Source organism: Anopheles gambiae, chromosome 2, assembly GCF_943734735.2.
Source record: "Anopheles gambiae chromosome 2, idAnoGambNW_F1_1, whole genome shotgun sequence".
Classification (NCBI taxonomy): Eukaryota; Metazoa; Arthropoda; class Insecta; order Diptera; family Culicidae; genus Anopheles; species Anopheles gambiae.
In genome coordinates, this window is record NC_064601.1 from 17,153,632 (window position 1) to 17,177,328 (window position 23,697).

The 23,697-nt window shown below is 46.5% G+C and overlaps 1 protein-coding gene across 1 annotated transcript in view; it reads right to left on the reverse strand.

Moving 5' to 3' along the window:
* The window catches only part of LOC1269356 (uncharacterized), a 35,182-nt gene extending 19,883 nt beyond the window's left edge, over window positions 1–15,299 (reverse strand). Inside the window, exons 1-2 of the mRNA XM_061646579.1 lie at window positions 14,616–15,299; window positions 13–1,180 (exon numbers count right to left, since the gene is read on the reverse strand). Of these exons, the coding sequence (XP_061502563.1) occupies window positions 13–191 (179 nt within the window). The 5' untranslated portion in view covers window positions 192–1,180; window positions 14,616–15,299. The remainder of the gene's footprint in view (window positions 1–12; window positions 1,181–14,615) is intronic.
* Window positions 15,300–23,697: the final 8,398 nt, after the last annotated feature.

Here is a 23,697-nt window from a genome sequence, read left to right on the forward strand (position 1 = left end):
TTTCCCACTCACCTCGTGTCGTCGAACATTGCGTCTATCCGCAGCTTGTAGATGCTGTTGCGGCTCACGGTGGACGTGGTGTCCAGCTGGTCCGCATCCATCAGCCGGAAGCCGGACGAGACACTGGAACCGCGCCGCGGGCGGCTCATTCTTTGCGAACCGTCCATATTGTACGTGACCATCGCTTTCATCCAGGGCGTGGGGAACCAATGCACTATTCACACACCACACATGACTGTGAGGCCCTGTTTGGGGTTCGGTGGTCAGTAACGCTTACAACTTTATCCACCAAAGCGCTCCAATCAACACTTTTCTCGTGTACAGTATTCTTTAGGAACGACTTGAAATGTAATCATGTCAAGCACTTCAAACACTTCTCTCCAAATTTTGTTGTACTCACTTCAGTTTAAATCTAATTACACACACCACTTTGTGCGATGATATTCGGTAAGTAGTAGTACCACTTGCACAGCCTTGTTTTTTCGCCTTCGGAACACGAAACAGCTGCTCGGTCAAAGGTAATCGATTAGCGCGTTTGACACGTTAGTTAACGCACACCGAACAACTGCACACTTGACCCATTTAGTATCCCCATTTGCTTGCAAGTTGTTTCCTATTCGTTCCTACTGTTTGTTCGTCTGCTTCTCGCCCGGCAAGCAGCGCACGCTTCGATCGGTAATCAATGCTTGATCGCGATGAGGTCGCACTATCAGTCGAACATGCTGGTCAGCACCGCGAGTACGAGTACGATTGCGCGAGTTTTGTTTTGTTTTTTGTTTTTTTTTTTCTCCACAGTACAATCCACTTGTGCTTTCCCAAATGGGCACTGTTCAGAGGCTCCGGTCCGTGTAACCCGTAACGGGAACGGGTTTAGTGTGTCGCCGATGCTCGCCGATGCTCGCTGTAGGGCTCCGGTGTTTCCCGTCTTTCGTACGCCCTTGCGGTTGCAATAGCTGTGGTTAGTGGTTATTTCAATGCTCCGCGGAACGAAGCGGTTGAAGATCCGGCCGCATCCAATTGCGGGGCGATTGGGTGATGCTCAAAACGCGCGAAGGCGATGAGCCGCCGAGAAGCGCACGGGCATAATTTTCGGTACTGATCGTGGACGCGCTCTTGTTTCAAGTTCAATGACGCAAACGGCTGCTGGCGCTGTCGATGATGGCGACGCCGAAGGCCTCCGCTTGATTGATGGAAAGGAGAAAATGGCGAGAAAGAGGAAGAAGGTTACTATTGCGTTACGTCTGTCCGGGTGCCACGGATGTGCACGAGCCACGAGCCGATCGGAGTCGGTTTTTTTGTGTGTCTTCGCGTAATTTGTGTTTGCCCACGGCGTGTGGGATGGCTTGTTTGGGTTGCTGCTCAGTGGGTAAGCCGTTTTGGTGGCAGCAGAGAAAATTGTATGGAATCAAGCGATGAAGAAGAAATGGCACACGCTGACCATGGCGCCCCAGCGAGCCGTCGGAAGTTCGAACGAGATGGTGCTTCTCTCCCTGCCTAACCTGCTCAATGTCAGTCAGCTCGGAAGTGAGCGGCGGTCGATTAAAACATCAACACTGGCTGGGTAATGAATGAGGCGGCTTTCTAGAATTGGTGGCTGGGCAAGTGAACACGGCGAGGTGAAATTTGTAGGTTACATTGCCCAACGAGTGTAGCGTTCATTAGTTAGCGGATAGTTCCGATCTCTGTTCCATCGCTGCGAACTAGGCACGTAATTGTTTTTCTGGCCTTCAATTAAAAGGAAATTCATTAAAATATTGATTTAATACGATGGTGGATGTTGGATGTTTTTGATTGTTTTGAACATTTCAGATCAATAACATTTTCACCAAAGTATAGCACTATTGCATAGGTAAATGAAAGTTTTGATAGTGACCTTAAAAACATGAACGTTAGACAATTATTGAGCTATAGAATTGACTCGTTACAAACAAATTTGTCTTTCTTGATCACGATTTACGCAATTTAATTTAAAAGAATGTTCTTCAACATGATACCATTGGTTTACTCGTGTGTTTGTGATAAATAGTGAAAAACTCATCATGCAATTCTTCTGAACTATTTCCCTCCACAAATTGCGATTCAAAAATACTTTGTTGTTTTTTGCAGTTGTTTTTTTGTTTGTGACATTATGATTTTCGTAGAATATGTCGGATCTATGTTACGTACATATCAGACGCATACTACTGATCAGATTGTACTAAGTTTGTATGCTTCATGCTGTTTCAGAAATTCCACTCAATATTCGATTCCTGGCAGTGGCTTGTACTAAAGGTTCCTCTATCAAATAGCGAAATTTCTACCACAACGATTCTAGCTACTAAATTTTAGCTACCTACCACAATTTATTGAATTACGTAGTTTGATAGTCAACTACTTGCTAAAAGGGAATGAAAGGCGGAAATGGTTAGTTACTTCAACGTTAGTTCTTCAGTAAAGCCTACAGTTGCTTTAAAGAACGCTGCCATTCTATTAATGTTTCATTGCAACGAAAGCCATCGATTGAATGGCCTCCTACTCTCCATTTTAATTCACTGGTTTCCTTCGTTCTCATTCAAACGAAACGAAATCCCGCAGCGTTGACTTTGAAACCGGGTATGTAGGTTGCGTCCCTCGCAGCTATCCACACCAGGCTCGCGTGTTCACGCTTACACAAATACAACGACACACTCTTTACCCATTTCCCTCCCAGATGACCACAGCCACTGTCCTACGTCACGGGAACGAGTTTCACGCTGGCCAGAGCGATGATCATTCCCTCTTTGCCGTAAGTACCGTTTTAGCCTGGTTTTGATTTTTATGGCGCAACTTGCGTTCGGTGCGCAAAGAACCTGTTTGTTGCGCCGCAGGGAAGAATTCACAGTGCGGACGCCGGTATGTAGAACCCAATCGGGGAAAATAGGCCAGCATCTGTATCGATAGACCGATCGATTGTGGTTGAGAGTGGTTGCGTTTGACAAGCGGTAAGAAGAAAACGAAAGTTCCGAAAGACAGACAGGAACATTGCGCTAGGAGAAATGGAAATCTGCAAGACTCACTTTTGTGCTGGCATCGTGTTTGCCCTTTGCTTGTCTGACTATTCGCACTCCTATCATTGTTTAATATGGCCGACCTTCCCTCCCATCCTCGGAAACATTGAGCATTGAGCAGATTTTTTTATTCACACACGCTTCACATAAACACGGTGAGAGACTAAATGGTGTTTGACATTGTATTGCCACCACCCACCTTCGCGAGCCCAACTTCTACGGGGTGACACACGGAATCGCACTGAATGCGCATCACATTACGCCCTTTTTTACCGTCTCCACCCCCTATGCTAGAGAAAGCTTTCGTAATGTGATTGAAAGCGTCATTATATTTCCCTCGGCGTCGGAGTTGATCGTTTAACTAGTCAGATCTACCAGGTGTACTCTTCACATGATGGAGACGTTCCAGACTGCGAGACAATATCTGATGCACCTTTTTGCCTGGTGCTGTCGAGATGCCGATTGTCCGCTGCTTTCTCTCAAAGCACCAATATCGAGCATGCATGCATTCCGTCGACTAATGAGCTAACCGGAGGGTGACGCGGGCGTCAACAGTCGGAAAACAATCAAGCCCTTTTTTTATTTCCCCTCCATTTCCTTTCAAAGCACCAGCCAGGTCCAGGGCGACAATAATGTCTTCTCGGTGGTTTAAGACCTCTCTCTCTCTCTCCTTCTTACTTCTTACTTTTCCCTCTAAGCAAGTTTTTCCATCCAAAGAGTTGGGAAAATAGGTCCAAAGCGACGCTATGCGTTCATTACTATTACCAAACGCTTGGCCGAAGGAAATTTGGATTTCTACGGCTATCAGCTGAATACAATTTGTGTAATCGACCGATGTGACGAAGCCAGAGAAGCCGAAAATTGTATTCACCAGCTTGCTATGGAGCCCTGCAGGCATAATAAAAATATTTACTACCCCAGCAGCAAGGTAGTCCGATCAGTTGCCACCGGTATAATGCTCTTGTAGCAAAACTCTCGAACGACGGGAGAAGGAAAAAAAAGAAAGTCTTTGCGTAATGTGGACATTTCTGCCCAAATTGAAGCTACGCTGTGCAAGCTTGAACACTTCAGTTTAAAGCCTCTTATTCTCTGGAAGGTAAATCTCCAGAAATTCCTCTCGGTACCACGTCCCGGACAAGCCATACCACCTGCAAGGTCAGGAACGGGCCTGGCCCAAAAGGGTGCTTATTACGGCATAGTCCACCATGATCACCGATCGCTGGGTAACGAGCATGTTAGAAATGACCCCTATATATAGCCAACGGGGCTTCGCCATCGTGCAAGATGATCAAGATGCGCGGACCGAACCCTCTCAGCTGGAACGCGAAGCCGCTGATGGAGCAATCGGGCAGCCCGCGAACCATATCGTACCGCTGGCTGGCAGTGGCCGAGGTTTGCCATAGCGGGACCCGCTCAGCAGCACCTGGCCTGCGTGTGCGTCTTCAGTACTAATTAGCTATTTATACGGCACCACCAGTTTATGACTAGTTCGCGGTGGGCTGAAACCGTTTGCTGTGTCAGAATTGTGAAGACGTAAACATCGCTCATGGGTCGTGTGTGGGTTGAACCGTTCTTGACTTTCGAAATGCTGCCGAGCCGATTAAAGGCTGGGTGCACCGGATGCCCCTGATAGTAGGTTAGTAGTTGATGTGCAACTTAGAAGCCTGCGGGTATCACTGGCCGGAGGAGGGCTGAGGGCTCATGCATAATTCACCGACACACCGGCTTTCCCTGTAAGTATGGGGAGGTGGGTGCTGCTGTGGCTACGCTTGCATAGTTCGCATTACTCAAATTGCATCAGACGGCAGACGGCGTATGTGTGCCACTTCAATGCCTGGATATGGCCAAGAAGGGTTCGAGCTGGCAAACGGTCGGAACTGTACGCGTTGCGCCTTGTCCACTTCATGTTGCAACCTGCCGCTGGTTGCAAACGCACCCCGCTATATGTGGAGATCGTGAAATGCTGGCGTGTTGTGGCGTCAAAGTGAAATGGCCAGGTTTGTTTTTTTTTGCGCGCGCACGATTGCCGAGTGAGCTTGTCACAAACAAAAAAGAAGCGTGACGGCGCACGTTATGCAACGCGGCATACCACGCACGGTGGCCACACTCTTGGCTATTATCGGGGCAGACACTTCCACGTTTGGATTGGAGCTTTCCGCGTATCACAACAATGGTGCGTGTTTTATTTAAGAGCTGTAAGGTTTATCAAACTAACGCGCCTTTGTTTGGAGAACATACATTTTTTGATTACCTCGATTACTCAGTATCGAGTTGAGAAAATTCAATGTGATTGAAGTTGTCAAATCATTTCAAAAATAACCTTCATATCTCACAAATTACAACCGACTTTGAGTACATTGTATCAATTTTGAACACGTTTTAAATTAATCCTCCTGTACCCTGGTGCTTTAGCGGTTCTTTGGCCTTCTGAGTTATCGTATATACCCGCCGGATTCGTAATCCTGTTCTTCCCACTTCAGGTTCCATGCGAGAAAGCATCTTCACCAGATTTCCATTTGCATACTTATCATTTTTTTCCCAGCAAACAACTCCTAACCGTCTTCGTCTTTTGTGTCTCTTCCATGATCTAATAAACTGCATAATCGCATCGTTGACCGATTGAGCTAATTTTAACAACCGGCAGGTATCATCACTATCGCCTTTCACCAGCCACCAAGAACCAGTGTCATAAAATCTGGCCAGGAACAGCAGAAGATATTGCATGTTGGTGCCGATGGAACTGGTTCCACAAACAGGCAGCCGTCTGTACCAATGCAGGAGAGTTGAGCGGGCAGGTTCTTACCGTAAGTCGGCGCACCGTGAGACTTATCAAGGCACAAGCAGCGATGAAAACAAAACCTGCTCGATGGCGTTTCGCTGAGAAATGCTATTATTTTCCAAGAAGAAGCTAATGCCATCGAACAACAAACTAAACTTGTAAAGCTTGCACAGCTGTCCGTGACATCGTTTGCATGGTGGGGTGCAACACAGTCAGCTGCAACTGCTGTTTGCTGAAAAAACAAATAACCAGATCCACGCATACCCGACACACCGACACGCGCATCCTAATCACAATGATCACAAGCGCAAAGGGGAATTCAATGCTTGTGCGGCGGCAGCTACCGCAAGAAAAGCGCAAGTGAGAAATGGCCAGTGAAAGGGGCATGCATCAATGCGCGCCAAAACGTAGCCGATCGTGATGAACGACGGGGATGCTAATGCAGCCGCTGCACAGCTCCGGAGGAAATTGCACACCACGGTTCTATTGTTCCGTACGGCAGATGCATTCCGTCGGATATGAGGCAACGAAAGTGCATCGGACTTGCAACAAACGCGTGCGATTGTTGTGAAAAAAGGGGGGCGGAAAACGCAGGGTAAAGAAAGAAACAACCAACTGACGCTGATTAATTGTCGCCCGTACTCGTGTGGCGGCCCGTCCCATGGCCACCTAACCGTGGCCTAACGCTGGAATGGATGGTGGTTTTCTAGTATTTAAAGAAAAGCTGGCTAAAGAAAAGCAACGTTTCGGTCCTGCACTTGCTTGGCATTGGTGGATGCACCGTTGTGTGGGTGTATTGATCGCACAGTAAACAAATGGTGATTCTTTCCACCGATCTATGTCGGCTCGGAAGTAGCCGCTCTCGTGCTTACCCTCAATCCCAGCGCTGGCGGTTAGCGGGTTTCTCCATAAGGAAGCCATTAGCCACTCGATTTACATACGCTCCATCTACTGTGATGGTTTCATTGAGCTTTAAGTACACACCCTAGGCACATTTGCTTCCACCTTGGGAGGGAATCTCGCCGCACATCGTTACCGCAAAACAGCTGATAACGGCCTCCGCGGGAGGCACTTTGAATGCTCCGAATATGCTACACGTGCAAATCAACACATTTACAAAAGCCCAAATAACAGCATGCCATCATCGACACACACACACACACACACTCACATACATAAGCACAGCTGAGTGCAGTTGGGTACCTTCCGGCTCTTTAAGTCGTGCGTGCCCACATCTAAGCCCACCAAAAGGAAGACGGTTGCATTTCTCCGAGGGTAAATTAGTGGCGCAGCACACCTGATTAGCGATGAAATCGTGCCAAAGCAGAGGCGGTTCGATAATCGCCGACAGTGATGTATGTGTCTGGGCGATAACGTAATTACACTAATCACGATCAAGTTTAGCGCAATAGTTTCACTGCCATCAGTCAGCGGATTAAGCAAACAGCCGAAAGCGGGATAGCTTGCTGAAACATTTTTGCAGCTTTTATCTCACTGCATTTCATAGCTTGAAAAGAAATACAAACAAACAAAAAAAGATTTTGTTACGGTCATGGGATGGGTCCAAATTGTAAAGAATTTTGATGAACTACTGATTTTTGTGATAGCTAACGAAAGAAATATTAAACAATTGTATTATAATCTTTACTCCTTACAAATTTGTCAATTTCTTTTTGAGTTGTTTGGGTACAAGATGACACAAAAGAGTAAACTATAATATTGTTCAACTTTTAATTTAATATTATCTTCTAATTTTACTACGTTTGCTGGATATCTGTTTTCAGGTGTTATTAAAAATTGATATTTTGTGTATAGAATCAGAAAGCATTCACAAAATTTGTTTATTTTTACAGCATCTACTGTAAGTTGAGTCCATACGATGAGGTAACAGCTTTCCCTGACAATGAGCCCGTTTCTATTTAAATTTATTTCTTCTTTTTACCATCTCAACCAGCCCCACCATTCCGTATCGAACAGCCCGCTTATTTCACCTCCGCTTTCCCCCGCCCTCCACTTCTTCCTCCTCCAAAGCAGATAAAAATCCCTCCCACCGCCATCGTTATCACCCCTGATAAAGGTAAATTAAAACTAGTTTACGCATCGTGCGTTTCGATCGCGCTTATGCAGCTGTTGGGCGCTGATGGTGGTGGTGGTGGTGGTGCGAAGCGATTACGCCAGCGGCAGCGGAAGTAGGTGAAAGAAATTTAATTAACGTACCCCAAAACCCCCTTCTACGAGCTCATCCTCTGTTATCAGGGCGGTGGTTTGCACGATCAAGCAGCCCCGGCCACGGTCGCCGAGTGACGAGAGTGAGCAAAATTAGCAACAATATGCATACACCGCGCACCGGTACCAAGCCGTACCGTTTTGTTGCCTTTGGGTTTGCTCAAAGATTTGGCCAAATTTCACCACAAACACTTCCCGGCACAGCCCCGGGAAAAGAGGTGCCAAAAAGGAAGTGCTGTTTTTCGCACAGCAACGCTATGTGCGCGTTTTGCGTTCAATATCTTCATTAACTTTCGACGTTCCCGCTACGACCCCGACGTGTGGCTCGCCGGGAGCGTACGCGTACGGGGTGCAATCACCGGCCAACAGCAAATAGGAACCAACTTCAACCAACTCCCCTCGCTCGCTAGCGGCAGCACCCCATCGCGCGATGGTTTACGATGCGTCAGCATGTGAACGCCCGTTGGCTCGAGTGGCCGCCCGGTGCGGGAGATCGGATGAAAATAAATCGTTTGACCCACTTCCCTCCGAAGATGCGCCATCGATTGCATGGATTACATGGATCATCCGTGGCTGCCGGTTCGATCAGACAATCAAAAACTAACACAAAATAGAAAAAAGAGGTGGAAGGGAATGGGGGGAATACCATCACTACATAGCTCACACGCATCTTGAGGAGGGAAGCAGTCGAAAAGCCCTCTTTTCTGACCACTTGTGGGCCCGGTTCATCAACTATCATCGAACCGCTATTGGTAAGAGCTATTCCCAATCCGGGATGCTTCATTGTTTGGAGGACCTAGAAAGCTGGTATGATACACTGGAAAAAAGAAGAAGAAATTACATACACCTGAAACGGTGCCTCCGCATGTTCCCGAAATTCAGCACCCAATCTGGCTGCTGCTGCTGCTTTCGAGCATGGAAGGAGGGATCCATATGTGTGATCACAAGCTGGGAGAAAACTCATCATTTGTTCGGGATGATTTGCTGTTCGATTAGTGGCGCGCAGGAACGAAGAAAGACGGCAGCGTAGAGGGGCTGCGGGTTGTTCCATTTTTTTTTGCTTTGGCCAACAAAAAGCTAACGCTGCTTTACCCGTTGGCTCACCAGCCAGCATAAATTCTGGTGAACATGTTTTTTTTTTCATTTTTTCGTTGGGGCAACCTACCATCGCAAGAATGAAATATCATAATCCGTCGAAGAAGCGGGTTTGATTGTGTAGCGTGCCACAGCATATTTGGGGAATAAAATTCAAATCACCCAAATCCTTTCACCTGTTGCTGCGGGAAGAATGTAGCCCAAGGGCAAATTGATCCGTTTAGGAAAACGGCTATTTACTCCATCGATTGCGCCGCCATTTCCTGGGGGAGGCCATTATCGATAAACGGGATAAACGAACGATTTGCATAGGGGGGAGTTTGTTGAGAGGATTGCGTTCCAAATTTACAACAAGTGGGCTCAAATTATGGCGCCTATTTGGGAGGAAACTGTTTAGGGGGAATAATTCACTTCCCCGTGGTGTATTGCACCCAAACTGTTAAGTTATTAGTTTCTCGAAGTTATATGATTAATGATTGCACTTAGGATGGAACTCTTTTCCTTTTGATATGAACACAATTCAGTTATTAAAATAATAAAAAACATAAGTGCGTACAATAGACGTTAGATTTTCTTGTACATTTAATCGTGTGCCAATAACCAGCGTGTTTCAAATAATAAATCAAAATTAGGTAGACATTTGTAATCATTTTCAGGATTTTGCAATAAATACATCCATGAGACACGCTCCGTTACTTTGATTGAAAAACTTTGGCTCACAACTTAGCGATAAATTGGAACTGGTCGCACATAAAGATAGTAAACATAAGAGTAATTTAGGGTTTTAAAAAACATTTTTGCGGAACAAATCGTAAAATTATCCGTCTAGATAAGATTAATATGTAAATAATTATCGACAACATGGGTTGAAGCTACGGCGTGACCGTGTCCCCCGAGTCCCCATCGCCCTGCAATCCATTCAAGTTACTGATCATCAAGCCATTAGTGTCTAAGACACTAAGGCATGGATTAGAAGATTAGGAAAAACTCACGCACATTCCTCCTTTTTACACCAGTCTTCATTATAATCAATTGATATCATTACTCATTTTTGTGAAATCACAATGAAAAGCTTACCGTGTTCCCTCTAAATTATCACTTTTGATTGCTTTTCAAGATTTGCCCGCAGTACCACCGACCTGTCTGCCTACAGAGTTGCAATGCCCATCTCGGCACACATTAATCAAAAAAGATTATTTCCCCTGCAAACACACCGGGAGAAGCACATATATCGCGGAAAGGGTGTACCGTTATCGAGGAGGGAAAACAAATTGTTTTGATTAAACTTCCACCGGGAACAAAATTTGCCAAACAAAAAACGCTCGCCACAGGTGCGCTGAGCAAATAGGTACGCTCGGTGGCGTTTACTAAAAGGTGTCAGCATTCCGTTAAAATATTTGATCTAAACCACTATCTTGCGCATCAGCCGTAGGGAAGCTGGCTAATCGTCGTTAAAAAGCCTCTTTTTCTCTACAATAATTGCATCGCTTCAGGTACCCCGCTGGACCCCCGCTGGACAACTGTGCCAATAGCGTTTACTACATCTGCAAAATGAATGACCATTATTTTAGTTTCATTTCGGCACAGATTTTCATGAATATTATAAGCCCGACGGCGCACATGAGGATGATTGATGCGTTTCGGCCGGGGCAGATGTTTCGTAACCCTCGTCCGCACCGATAAGCACCGATTAGTATCGGAACGTCGAGATGAGGCAATCAAATGTCTAGGACTTAAGCTGGGCTTTCCACTCTCCTTATCGTGCTACGCAAGTGCGCTGCGGCCGCGTATCGCGATTTCGGATCGTGCATTAGTCATCCGAATTCAGATCAACCGAATTCCGAGCCAAATCAATCATAGTTTCAAGGGGAGTAAAAGTAAATCTCCGATTTCTTGTCCCGGCTCGCGTCGCCTTTCGTTGCGAGACCCACATTGTTGTGACGTCTGTTTCTTTGGGGTTCGGTTTTGGGAGCGAGTGTCGTTGACCGCTCTGCTAGGTTCCGGTTAGCACGTGTAACCTGTTGCTTAATTTTGACGCCCTGCGGTGGCTTGATCAGCTCCAGGATGTGGTTGGATGCAAACGATCGGTTTACAACACAAACTTTCTCATCCCCAGTCGCGCCACGTGTTGGTATTAAATTGAGGCGACAATGTTTCAAATCCTCATTCAATCCCGCTTCATGCTCAACAGACATTGGCTGACAACCTCTTTTTTGTAACAATTGCAAACAGGAACATCTTTTGGAAGCACTCCTACTGGCCACCTCTGCCTTCCGCGAGGCGAACCATTCCATCTCTCGCTTCGGGCTTGTAGCTTAACGGACCAAATCTTGTCCGATTGGTGTTAAAAAACGTGTAATCGGCGGGTGTTAGCAAACCGTGAGTAAGATCGATCACAACGCCCAGCGGCACCCAGTGTGCGAATTAGTGTTTTAATACTGTTAACCGGCTGCAACAGTGTCACGCTGCAGTGATCGCTATCTGCTGCTTTCCGCCCGCAAACAAACAGGCGGTCCGGGGTAATGTACCGTGCCCAATTCAATAGGCAATTCCAGTGCCACACAAGTGAGTTCTCCCTTTTTTTTCTTGCGGGTGCGGGTGAACGAAACAATGCATAAGGACAACGTCATGCTTACGGCGTGGCTATGGAAGCATTTCCAGCATGAATGCTTTATTAAGTCACTAGCAATGCACGTGTAAGACAAAATGGTCCAGAGTACATAGACTTTAACTTTACTTTCACAAAAGAGCTCATATATTATCTGCTGTCGCTGGTAATGGGGTCAGCAGCTTAGCAGAACCATCGCAAAACCAAAGCACTAAACCCATTAACTATAATTTTGTGCAGCTGCCGGGTTTTTTTGTTTTGTTTTCTCCCCCAACTATAAACAAAATTCTTTCCCCATTCACCAGCTTCCTCCCGGCACTGCTTAATCCGTTACATCCTTGGTTCATCGATAATGAACTCTCGGCGATCTGTTTGCTGTATACCACCCCTACAAACTTCACCCGATGTCGAGTGGGCAGGAAAATGCCCGCGAAGGGGTGCGCGCCGAAATTCTTGGACCGAGCTTGATTATTTTCCCATCCTGTGTGGTTGGAGGTTTTCTTCCCCCCCCCCCACTCTTGCGCTACCTCTACCACACAGTTATTCTAGGTGCACCAATACTGTTCACACACACACACACACACAGTGCAAGAAAAAAACAATATTCACACCCCAAAAAGCGGTAATGAATCTTCTGTTTTCGACGCCTTTCATCGATTGCGGGGGAAATTGATTATTCTCAACGATTAAAGTTTCCGAACCCGCTTCCGGGCCTCCGGGCAGGCTAGTTGATTGAAGTTAGCGGTAATGGAGCCTCCACTGGATCCACGTTGGGTGGAGGAGAACCACACAAATCTAGCACGGCACTTGTGGGTAATGGCGAGGAAGTGGTTGTGTAAATAATCGTGAAGTTTCCACTGCAAGATGCTGGGAATACGTACACACATTTGCCTTTGACCTGCTGATACCAACCGAAAGGTGAATTAGCTTAGAGCAATGGACGCACCAAGAATTTGACCTTTCGGAGAAGGCATTTGATTGCCTTTGGTTCGTGTAGTTTTTTTTTTTTTTATATCTCTTGGGCTTTGGCATGTGTACTGACTCGACAGGTGTTTGTCAGAGTTCGGGCGCCTGTTGAAGGTCAGAAAGCTGTGAAATTGCTTAGGTACTGTGTGAGATTCACACCTTCACCTAAGCCATCTTCTCAGTAAATGGGCTGTAGAAATAACTTTCATTTGTAGATGACAAGCAAACATGTTGTACTGCAACAGCCAGGGCCTTTTCTTACACGCACTGCTTACTTTCTGAGTGTGTCTATCAATCCAGTATCAATGTATTGTTTTAAACATCATTTTCTGCCCCATCCATACTATGAAAACCAAAACTAAAACACAAAAACTAAACTCTCTACATTCCTACCTTTACATCGCTTGTCCGAAAAGTTTTTCGCTTGCAAAAACCTATAAAGCGCACACAAAAAAAACAGCTGCCCAAAAATTAAAATGTTTGCCGGAAAAGTGGTTTCCACCGACCCCCGCAGCACACTAACACGGGTCCGGTATGGTTCAGCCTCCCCAAAATTCGATCACGTTGACAGGCGCAACTAATCGTTTCCGGTTACGAGCGGCACAAAGTGAAATTATTTGCCCGGGCGCTTTGTCGACGGTGTTGGTGTGCGGCTAAGAATTTCGACACTTTCCTATCGAAACAATTTTCTATGTGTTTTTGAGTGTTTTTGGAAACGGCCGTCGCTAATTGCGAGACCACCGGACCAGACGAGCTCACCAACCCGTTCCAGCCGCCGCCTGGAGCCGAAAAACGGGGCGGTTAAATTTCGTGAAAGCGCCTAGACACTCGGCCACAAACACGCGCTCGTGGAGCTGTCAGTTTGAAAACGGTTTGACGGGTAGCGAGACTCCCCAATCGAAGCGATCTTCGGTTTGGTTCGTTTTTTTTGTGTTACTGCTTTTGCTTCACCCTTGTTTTGGTTTCTCCTTCTATCGTCACGACGTGCCAAAACCGGCCAGTGGCACGCCCGAAAGCTTCCAGAGCAGAACCCCACGCGCGTGTGCACACACACACACACACACACACACACACACACACACACACACACACACACACACTGTGGCCCTGCCGAGTGAAACTGGCTCCCGCCTTCCCATCGCGAGGAAAACGTCATCCATACCCGCCAGCGCCAGGGGAGGGCGTTTCCGGCCGGGAGTAGCTGCAAATTTATCGACCGAATGCGCGCCGCCACCGCGCCGCTGATGAACCGATAAACAGGGGCAACGAGCGGGGGCAGAAGAAAAACGCCCAAGCTCGCCCTGGAACGCCGGAATCAGATCGTAACAGTGCGGGGCAGGGGAAACGAAAGCGAAATGCCTACCCCGGCAGGCGAGATTTGCAAAACAGCTCGATCGGGCAGATTAGCGGCTACGATGGCTTGCGCAGTGGCCAGGCTAGGCCCTATAATAGAGTAGGCAAAGCGGCGCACAACACCGTATCATTCGCTCGCAACGTTTGTCCAACGATCTGCAATTCAATTGGCGGACGGTGCGCTGGGCTGGATCTTGCCGGTACGGTTCCGTCCCGCACATCGTCCCGTATGGTTGACAACGAAACTTTCGACCAGCCAGCTGCTAATGGCTGTAAAACTTTATAGAATACAAGATTGTGTGAGTGTTTTTCTCGGCCAGTGCAGGTGACATGGATGGCCGTTTTCAAGCCTCACTGGCTTTGCCGGTGGTTTTTAATGCCCCCCCAATAAACCGAACATTCCGATGGAAGATCGAACACGAAACACAAGGTTAGTGGAGCTGAAACACGCACTGGCAAGGGTCTGCGAAAGGCGTTCTAGCGGGAGAAAGTAGGTTAAAGGATGCACGCAACCATTGAGCAAAGCGTTTTTTTTTTTCTTCTCATACTAACCAACACTTACAATGATGTTTGCTAGCTGTAGCAGCAGCTTGTTTTTGCGTTTGTTTTTGTTACACGTTGGTCACACGGATGCTTTGTTGGATCGCCGATGCTTTTTGGAGATTGCAGAGCACTAAATTTTACACTTGTTTTTCACCCGATCTGTTGGCATGAAATTTCTATAATAGAAAGCCCTTCACTAACGACATGTTTGTTTTCCCCCACTACAACACACGAGCGCAAACACAAATCCCACTCGGAAGGACACTCGGGGCGACGAAAGGCGTGTGAGTTCCTGTTCCCGCACACTAGGAAGCACGATGCATAATGCAAATACACACTGTCACAAACACGCAAATGGGACGCTATAATCGAGGCAAAAAAAACTTGATCTAGCTGCCCTGGGCGAACCTTGGTTTTGTTTGTGTATAGGCTCTCACTTGATCATCACACTGCCCGCCACTTTCCTGCTGCAACCGGATACATTGGCATGGGCGCAACGGATCACCACGCTCGACGCAAACGGGATTGTCGTAGTCGCTTGATGAAGCAAAGCAGCAGCGACGAGAAGAAAGAAAAGAAAAAAAACTCTACGATCCGTCCCTTCAAGCTAAACAAAGCTCTCGTCACCGTACCGAACTGAAGCGCAGCCCGTTCCGACCGTGCAGACCGATCGCGAGACGCGTTCGAGGAAGACTGACGCAACCCCCGTAAGTTGAGCGAGCCGGCAGCAAGCGCGAAGAAAGTTTCCCCCGTCGGTGTGTGAGAAACGGTTCACCACACAACAGCAAAACCACCCCGAAGTTCGGGCGAGTGGCAGACAGGTGAGTTTAGGTAATGCATGCGCGCTCTCAGTATGGTGAGCCGGGGAGTTGTGAGATGAGTGAGCTGAAATGCAGCGTCGTCGTCGGAGGGAGACGCATGTTGATATTTTGGCCGTTTTTTTTTTTTTTGTTGTTTCTTGTGCGCGTCTTATACCTGATGTAAGAAAATGATCACCGAGACGTGTTGTTTTGGACCAGCAAACTGGTGTCCGCTGTCGTAGCGAGATGGAGCCGTCGTCCCCTCGCAACCACTTGAGCGGTGTGATAGTCGAGCGTAAAAATGGTCCAAAAAAGTAATAAAGAGCATAAGCCTGTTCACCGTTTTATTGTCTATCTCGGGGGAATTACAATTCAGCAAACTTATTTCCTCTCAATTGAGGAAGGATGGGAGTGGGGAGACGCTCTGTTTTGCGTTAAAGCAATCGATCGATTCCCCGGTGCTGCTGCTGCTGAGTGTAATTTCCTTGCCTGCCTTAAACGACCGCCCGGGCGGTAGTATATTGACCTGCTTTAGTTTTCGGCGCAAGTAACCAACCCGATTACCGCGGTAACCTTGCGCACGAGAGGAGCCGGCGGACGAGCTGAGGATAATTATTTCTCGGGAAATTTGGCCCGTCCCGAACGAACGGATGCCGCGGTTGGGGTTTTCCGACCTGCCTGTCTGGGCGATAATGGTCTTACGCAAAACTGGGATGCTTTCGGGATGCTGTGAATGAACTGGTGGAAAACCGATCGGATCGATATCGTTCGGCATTGATCGGCTTGGGTGTGTGGAGTAACCTTTCCGTGGCAATCATACTGCCCGGGGGACGCTTTCCACTCCGGTCCGGTTCCAGCGCGACGTTTAACAGGCAGTCCCGGGGCCTGGGGTAATGATACCAATTACTCAATCCTCATCAACATACTTGATTCGCGGCAGAGTTGCACTCGCCTCAAGTCGCTGTTCCCCTGCCTGTGTGCTTTGTAGGGGAAAATTGTACCAGTTCGTTGGCTTGCATTTCCTCCCTGCGCATGCACCGTTTTGCTTGCGTTGAAACTAAGTATGCGCTGTTGTTTACATCGATCATCGGGCCTGTCGGAAGGGCTGCATAACTTCCCCGAATGTTCCGATCTTTCTCTCGCGCGCCGACGAGTTTGTCATTGCGCTTCTGGCCACCGTACTGGCGGTAATGTCCGCATCGGGTCCTCCATTCCCATTACATTCCACCGATTCGTGCGGTGTCATTGTGTGCGATCAAAGTGTTTATGCCAGCCGTTGGTAGTTGGTTGGAGGAGTACCGTTTTTTGTGCTGTGCTGTTGTTGCTGTTGCGAGGAGGGCGAAAGAATCAACAGCTGCAATGGAACGGGACCAAGCGGCCCATCGAGCACGGAAACGATCGATCGCAGCTCGGCGCAATCCGTGTGCGCATCCCATGGACCTTGACACATTTCACTGCAACTGCACTGCGGCAGCGCGCGCGGTACGTATTACGACAGCAAGGGGACTCGGCCCATCCCTCTCCCCCCCAATCGCAAGGGTTGCCTCATTGTTTGGCCAACCCCTCCCGTCGGCCTTACTTACCACACCGTAACGGTGGCGAACGGCACCCAACCACACGGTTTCGCGCATTGCAATCACATAATAACTCGAAAGGAGAAGGAAAAGGCAGCAACACTCCACCTTACGGTCGGCTCGGGCATATGGGCATACCCAGTGGTGGTGATTTATTTTGGGGCGGAAAACCATAACTTTGTCCCGGGCAAGAAAAGGAAAAACGCAGTAAACATGTTGGGCCACGAACATTGCTCAATTGGTTGACAAATTTTTCAACACGCTTAAGGCTAATTTAATTTACAATCTACTTTTGGGGAGAGTTTTGTCTTTGATGGAGTTATATAATGTGTTAACCTTGCTCAATCGTTAGTCTTAACCATTTTCCGGGGTTGGATTGGCACCCGTTACCGTTTCCAACTGCTTGCATTAAAACGGAGTCATCTTTGCGCTTTACTAAACATTTACGTTTAGGTACGTTCTGAGTCACTCGTGTGAGTCATTGGGATAGAAAATTAAAACAATTCCCTAATGGAAAATGCTAGTTCCGTCGCTCCCGAATATGAAACCGTTCGGTCGCTTCGATGCTCATTAATGTCCACGGTCAGCCACGGTCCAGACCCAGAACGGTCTTTTTTTCTTCAGTTATTACGCAATTAGCGCGGGCGATAATTAGAAACCACCAACATGTGTCAATCCGGAATCCGGCGGTACAGCGAACGGTATCAGACATGAGTTTTCAATTAACGGCCTAACTTCTAACTCTAATTTCTTCATTTTTGTTTGTTTTTCAACACGGGGTTCTGTTGATTTGAAAAAATCGAAGAAAAAAAAAACGAAAAAAAGAGAAAAACAACACAATTCTTCCACCGAATCGTATCGCCTAATGGGGCTCTTCCTTCATTCGCCAAAAACCGAGCACTGCTCGACTGGGGAGCCACGGTGCGATACTGTTATAATCAGATATAGTTTGCTGCCCTCCCTGCACTGCCCCTCGTGGCAGGTGAAAATGAACCGTCCGGCGCGATAAGAACGTGCAGAAATAAAAGCTTCTTCCCGGTTTGTTCCGGGCACACACATTACACCCGTGGCCGCAATCAACGGTACAGACGATTACGCCTCGGCGGGTCCGAAGATTTAAGGCCGATGTGGGCGCACCGATGGCGCAAAAACACTGGCAGAACGTACGAATGGGGTGCAATTAGCATTTGGTTGGTTTACAACAAGAGTTGGGGAGTTGGGAGAAACCGGTACTGTGTCACCTTTTCGGAACTAGGCTACGCTGATCGTGGAAAATGCAGATATCGAGCATTACGGGACATATTATCACGTGCAATCGCACACGCAAGCCATTTTGGGATTGCAAATGCGATGCGATGGTTTATGGCAAATTTGTTCCAGTGTTTACTCTCGTTCTTTCTCTTGCGCTTTATGATCAGTAATGGGGCCCAAAAGCTGCTTAAAATATCACTAAATTAGCAAGAACTTACATTGTACCGCATACCGCTGCATCAAGATCTCATTTGTTAATCGCATAATGGAACCGCGCTGCTTACAAAAGCCGTAAAACGTGTTAACAAAAAAAAAGGAGCTTGTGCCGCATAAACAAACGCTCTTATTCAGATCTGTTCACGGGATGGCACAACTGGAATGGAGAAGAAAGAAAATCGATCGATGGAAAATGATTAATAACAAAAAACAAATAGGCACAATTTAGGCTATCGCGCTAAACACGCCTTAACAATACCATTAAGCAATGTGCACGCTGGTTTGTGAGTGTTTGGGGTTTTTGTTTTCTTGTTTTTGTCTATGTGAAAAGGAGGGAATCATTTCCCGAAAAGCCAATTGCTTCAACGAGAGATTTTCTCCTGCCCAGCAAACACGCACGATTGATTGACCAGAATCAAGCTATCGGTACATCACACGAACGATTCCCGTTAGTGCGCCGTAAAGAGGTGCCAAGTTGGGGTGCCCCGCTCACTGTGATCGCATTTCACTCTGCAGCGATCGTTTTCTTTTCCTCCTCTAGCGTTTTACTCAGAGCTGAAATCTAGTGGGAATCGAACGAAACAAATCCTCCCCCCCCCCCCTTCTCCCAAATTCCCCTCAATCAAGGGCGGTGTGAGAAAGACCGAGCGCTGACAGTAAATGAGGAAGAAAACGCCAAACTCTGCACCGCTGGAGGCTTCCCGCTGCGGGTGCTTCTTCGGGGAGGAAAATAAAGAAACGTAAACAACGCTGCACTTCGTCAAACAATATGAATGCTTAGCTGGGCCGGCGTACAGCGGCGACCCCTCTCACTATCGACGCGAAAAGTGTTTGTGGCCTGCAGGAAGGAATGTGTAGCAGCGAGAGCGGAAGCATCAACCGTAAGGGCAAGCAGTTGCTCCGTCGAGGTAATGCAGTTGCCCGCGGGGTAGCGGATTTGCCGATAGGTTTGCAGTAGAAGTTTTAGGAGGTGCGACACACATAGTTTTGCTCGCTCGCTCGTAAGCATTGCCGTGCCGTAATTGATGAGGAGCTTGTTGGGTAGATTGAAACTGTTGGACTCTGTTGGCATGTTTTATGTTTGATTAGAAAAATATGAGCAATGAGCAAAAATTAAAGAAACTCCGTTTGACACGGTTTATTTGATAGTATACATCCAAGGGGTTCGTCGCTTAAAAGTTTGCGCCAAGTCTTTGGTATTGCGGACTCGTTCGGGAAAGACTTTCAGTGGTTTGCAAAACTTGTTAGAGATTTTGCTTCAATATATTTTAAAGACATTTCTCGTTTTACGTTTTGCAACATAAGAAACGTGTAGCTTGTACATTAATTATCAGATAATCAGAACACGCCTTATGCTTAATGCTATTTAATGAGGCTTAAAATCAATTTGGTTACATCTATGACAGTTTTGTTTTTTAATCCCATCGTTACACTAGTTTCTGGAGGTGTAATCGCAGTTTACAAAGATTTGTTTCTAATTTTAAACATTTTTTTAGAAAAAGGTTGCCACTCCTGAAAGCGTTCCGTTTTACTTGGTGTGCAGATGCAATCCGCAGCACACGTTTATTTCTGTAGTCCGCAATATTATTTATACAAATTGTTACACAAATCCATATGGCTTGGAATACATAATGAATTATTTGATTTTATATTCAATTTAGGGAATTGATTAAAAAGAAACGCATGCAGATATTATAACAAAAATCCCAAAATCGACCACTGTGTATAACGATCAAAGTCGATGTTTCTACGTTTATTGTTGTTCTAAAACCAATACGCCCAAAGGTATACAATCTGCAACACACGCAAAGTAGCACAACGGGAGGCGAATGTGTCATTAACGCCATGCAAGTTTAAAGAAATCAATAGAAATTGTTGTTTAAATTATTAAAAAAAGGGCTATTCAGTTTCTATATGGTTTTGTTAAACAAAATTCTTCTTTGTTTTTAAATTTTATAAATATTCATATTCCTATTTATTTAACGAAGAGCTTATCATCCCCGAAGAAAATTCTCATCATAATCAAGCTAGTGCTAGTCAAGCTCTGCTTTCCCAGTGCAAGCGTGACTTACAAACTACTTCAAATGGGGATAGTAATGCACTAGAGCTTCCCAAAATCCGTCCTTTACGAGAAATGGCGGTATCACTTCGGTAGGGGATTCTTGATCGAATGTGTACAACTCCCGTGTATCCGGTCGGAACACTCTCCAAGCTCTGACAATTTCGCAGAAGCAAATTCATCAATACCTTAGGCACGTGTATCATCTAGTATAAATTACTATGCCGAATTTCTCTAATCTGATCCAGTAGTCGGTTTGAATTATTTACTGTAATGATCTTATTTCATGATTCGAACAACTTGCTGACAACTTATCGAATGATGGCCACCTCTCGGTGACTTTTTTTTCTTTTTTTTTACTTTTTGTCCAAAAGTACAGCAAAATGAAAACATCCAACTGGCTTCTTGCCACACGCCACACAAACAGCGATCTTGTTTGCCATCGCCCAAAGCAACATTTTGACGGTACGGTGTTAATTACAGACTAATGCTGCCGTTCTTACCTCGCGCACGGTGACCACGATGCCCCTTCACGGCGACAGGTGACATAATTTCTTTGAGCCAGTTTTCATCCCCACCGCGGCTTGCTTAACTGTTCTGCTAATTTCAAACTGCTCAACTGACCAACATCTTGCCTGCTGGGCCTCATCGTCTCGGGCCTGCGGGCCGGTTCACGAAAGCGGCGACTCGGAATGCCGTTCCGAGTAAACCAATACAAGCAACGACACGCGACCGCGCGCACAGAACATTCCTGCATGGAAGCACTGTACCAACCGACTGCAGTTGGCCGTCGCGCCCAGCGTAGCTGGTGCACCGAATAATTGGATCACGATGGAGTGCACTGCTCAGAGGGTTTTTTTCGAAATTTGTTATCTAATTTCTGATGCCGATTCGTCCAATGATAATCGAATACATTTCAGCTATCGTTTCGATGCGCTCGAAATACAATCAATGGCATGCAGGAATTGTGGCGTGCTGACGAAAACATCACCGAGTGAGTGATTATTGCTCGGTTGCATCTATTGCCCAACCACCAGCCACCAGCGCAACCGATCTTTCCGACTGATCTGCATTGTTTCACTTTCAAGACAACGATTAAGGTTAAACTGTTGCACGCGCACGGCACGGAGGAGTGCCTCCAGAACGTTAAAGGTTGGGTTCGAAACGGAATGTTGGCTTGTGTCGCCGGAGCAAGCGGCGAACCGGTAAACCACCGGCTCAATGTTTTAATTGAGCCAATCCTTCTGCCAATGCTGTCACTTTCCAGCCAGGCACATATTGTGCTGGTTTTACATTCTATTTTTACGAAAAGAAAGAACCACACCTGCCACACACACATACAGCAAGCAGAGGAAATCAACAAATGATCTAATCTTAAAAATATGCAGCTTCCAATCGAACACAAACACATTCCATACACTCCTGGTTCTCTTTACAGCTCTGATGTCCCCCTTTTCTTGGGCTTTGTGTGTGCGTGTGTTTTCTTCGGCACAGGACACGTTTACATATAAGTTGGTGTCAACACACAAGAAGACGCATCGAATCGACCCGTTTGAAAACTTGTTTTCGAAATCGTTTATTTTTTTTCATCCCCCTGAACTCTTTCGGCTGAACGTCTCTGCGACAGCGACGACGACGATTGTGACCGGTCGCAGTCGAGTCGGCATGATATCATGATTAAAATAATAAAAATAGTAATCATCAGTTTCATCATCAACCCCATCATCATTATCATCGTCATCATCGACAATCAGCAGCCCAATCATCATCGACGAATTGGGGAAGACTATGTAGCGGCCCTCAAAGACCTGCCCGGTCTGGGACATGGGCTTGGCCAGTCGTAAATTGTAAGCTCGACGCCGATAATTATACCCAAGCAACCCACAGTGGGATGAAAATTAGAACAAAAATGTTCTCAAACTCGGTACGGTGGGCTGGTGGAGAAGTTGAGCAAGGGCAGCATGTTGACATGAATATTCAAATCAATGCCATTGCTGCTTTCAATCGGTTTGATTTGCATGTCTTGGTGGTAGAAGTTTGAACGTTTTTCTTTCTTTTTTTTAAATGATTTATAGAAAAATGAAAGAGAAGAATCAAACCAAAACGCTGATTTAAATTTGATTATCTTTATTTTTTATATTATCAACAAACACAAATAATTTGATAAGATGTAATAGCTTAGCTGTAAAAATATATTAAAGTTCTTCAAATGAAAGTAGTTCAATGTAATAAAGGGTAGTTTAAATCAAGACTATGTCATATTTATCAGTTTAGTGCGACATTTCATCCCAAGAAAGACGTTAAAGTTAATCTTTAAGAAGAGGATGCTTCCGTCTTACGATACCGTCGCTCACATAAACCATATAAAAAGTACTCATACTTACGCAGACACCGATGCGGCCAATAAAAGTCACTTTTCTTTCTATATTGCAGCATCGCCCAACCTAAGCAGCTGATTAATAAGGTGCTTTGATCGTAAAACAAAACTTTCTGCCAATAAAAGTGACGATAGAAAGTACGGAATCTTCCTCCTGCAAAACACTACCGATCGGTTAGATGAGCGATGGTCAATCAGCTTCCTTCAAAGCCGGCCAGTGAGGACTGGGGGAGTGTTGCCACTGCCACGTTTACGAGCCCGGAAAGGTTTGTGAATCGCATCTGACTCGAATGCAGCCAGACAAATGCGTTTCGGCGGGTCGAGCTTCCCAGCAACGCGGTAGCCACAAGGCAAGCACAGGTTGGCAATGCTCTTGAACGCTTGTTTTCCGACGGTCAAGGTTCTTCCTGCTGGGTGGTTTTTATGGTTCAATTAACTTTAAAAAAAATGAGACTCAAAAAATGTATATAAACACATTTACCACGACTTTCTGCGTTGCCGGGTGCGAACCGGTGGGGGACCGGGAGGGGTGATATCTTCCACGCAGGTGCTGCAATCAAGCGCGCAAGTTCAGGGGTGCGTCGTGCTGGCAGTGTTCCGGGTGACGGGTGGAAAAATCTCAACATTCACTTGAGCACCGATCCGTGTCGGTGGGTCCGCCCGTTGACCGGTCAGTCCAACAAACTCGTGAGAATGGTCTGCGCCGGGGTCACGATTAGAATTGAATCGAAAGCTATCTAAAGCATGGGAGCTTCTTGGCTGAACGATGGGGATGATCTTGTGATTATTTTTTCAAAAGTAAGTTGAGCTGCATGTTTTGCAGA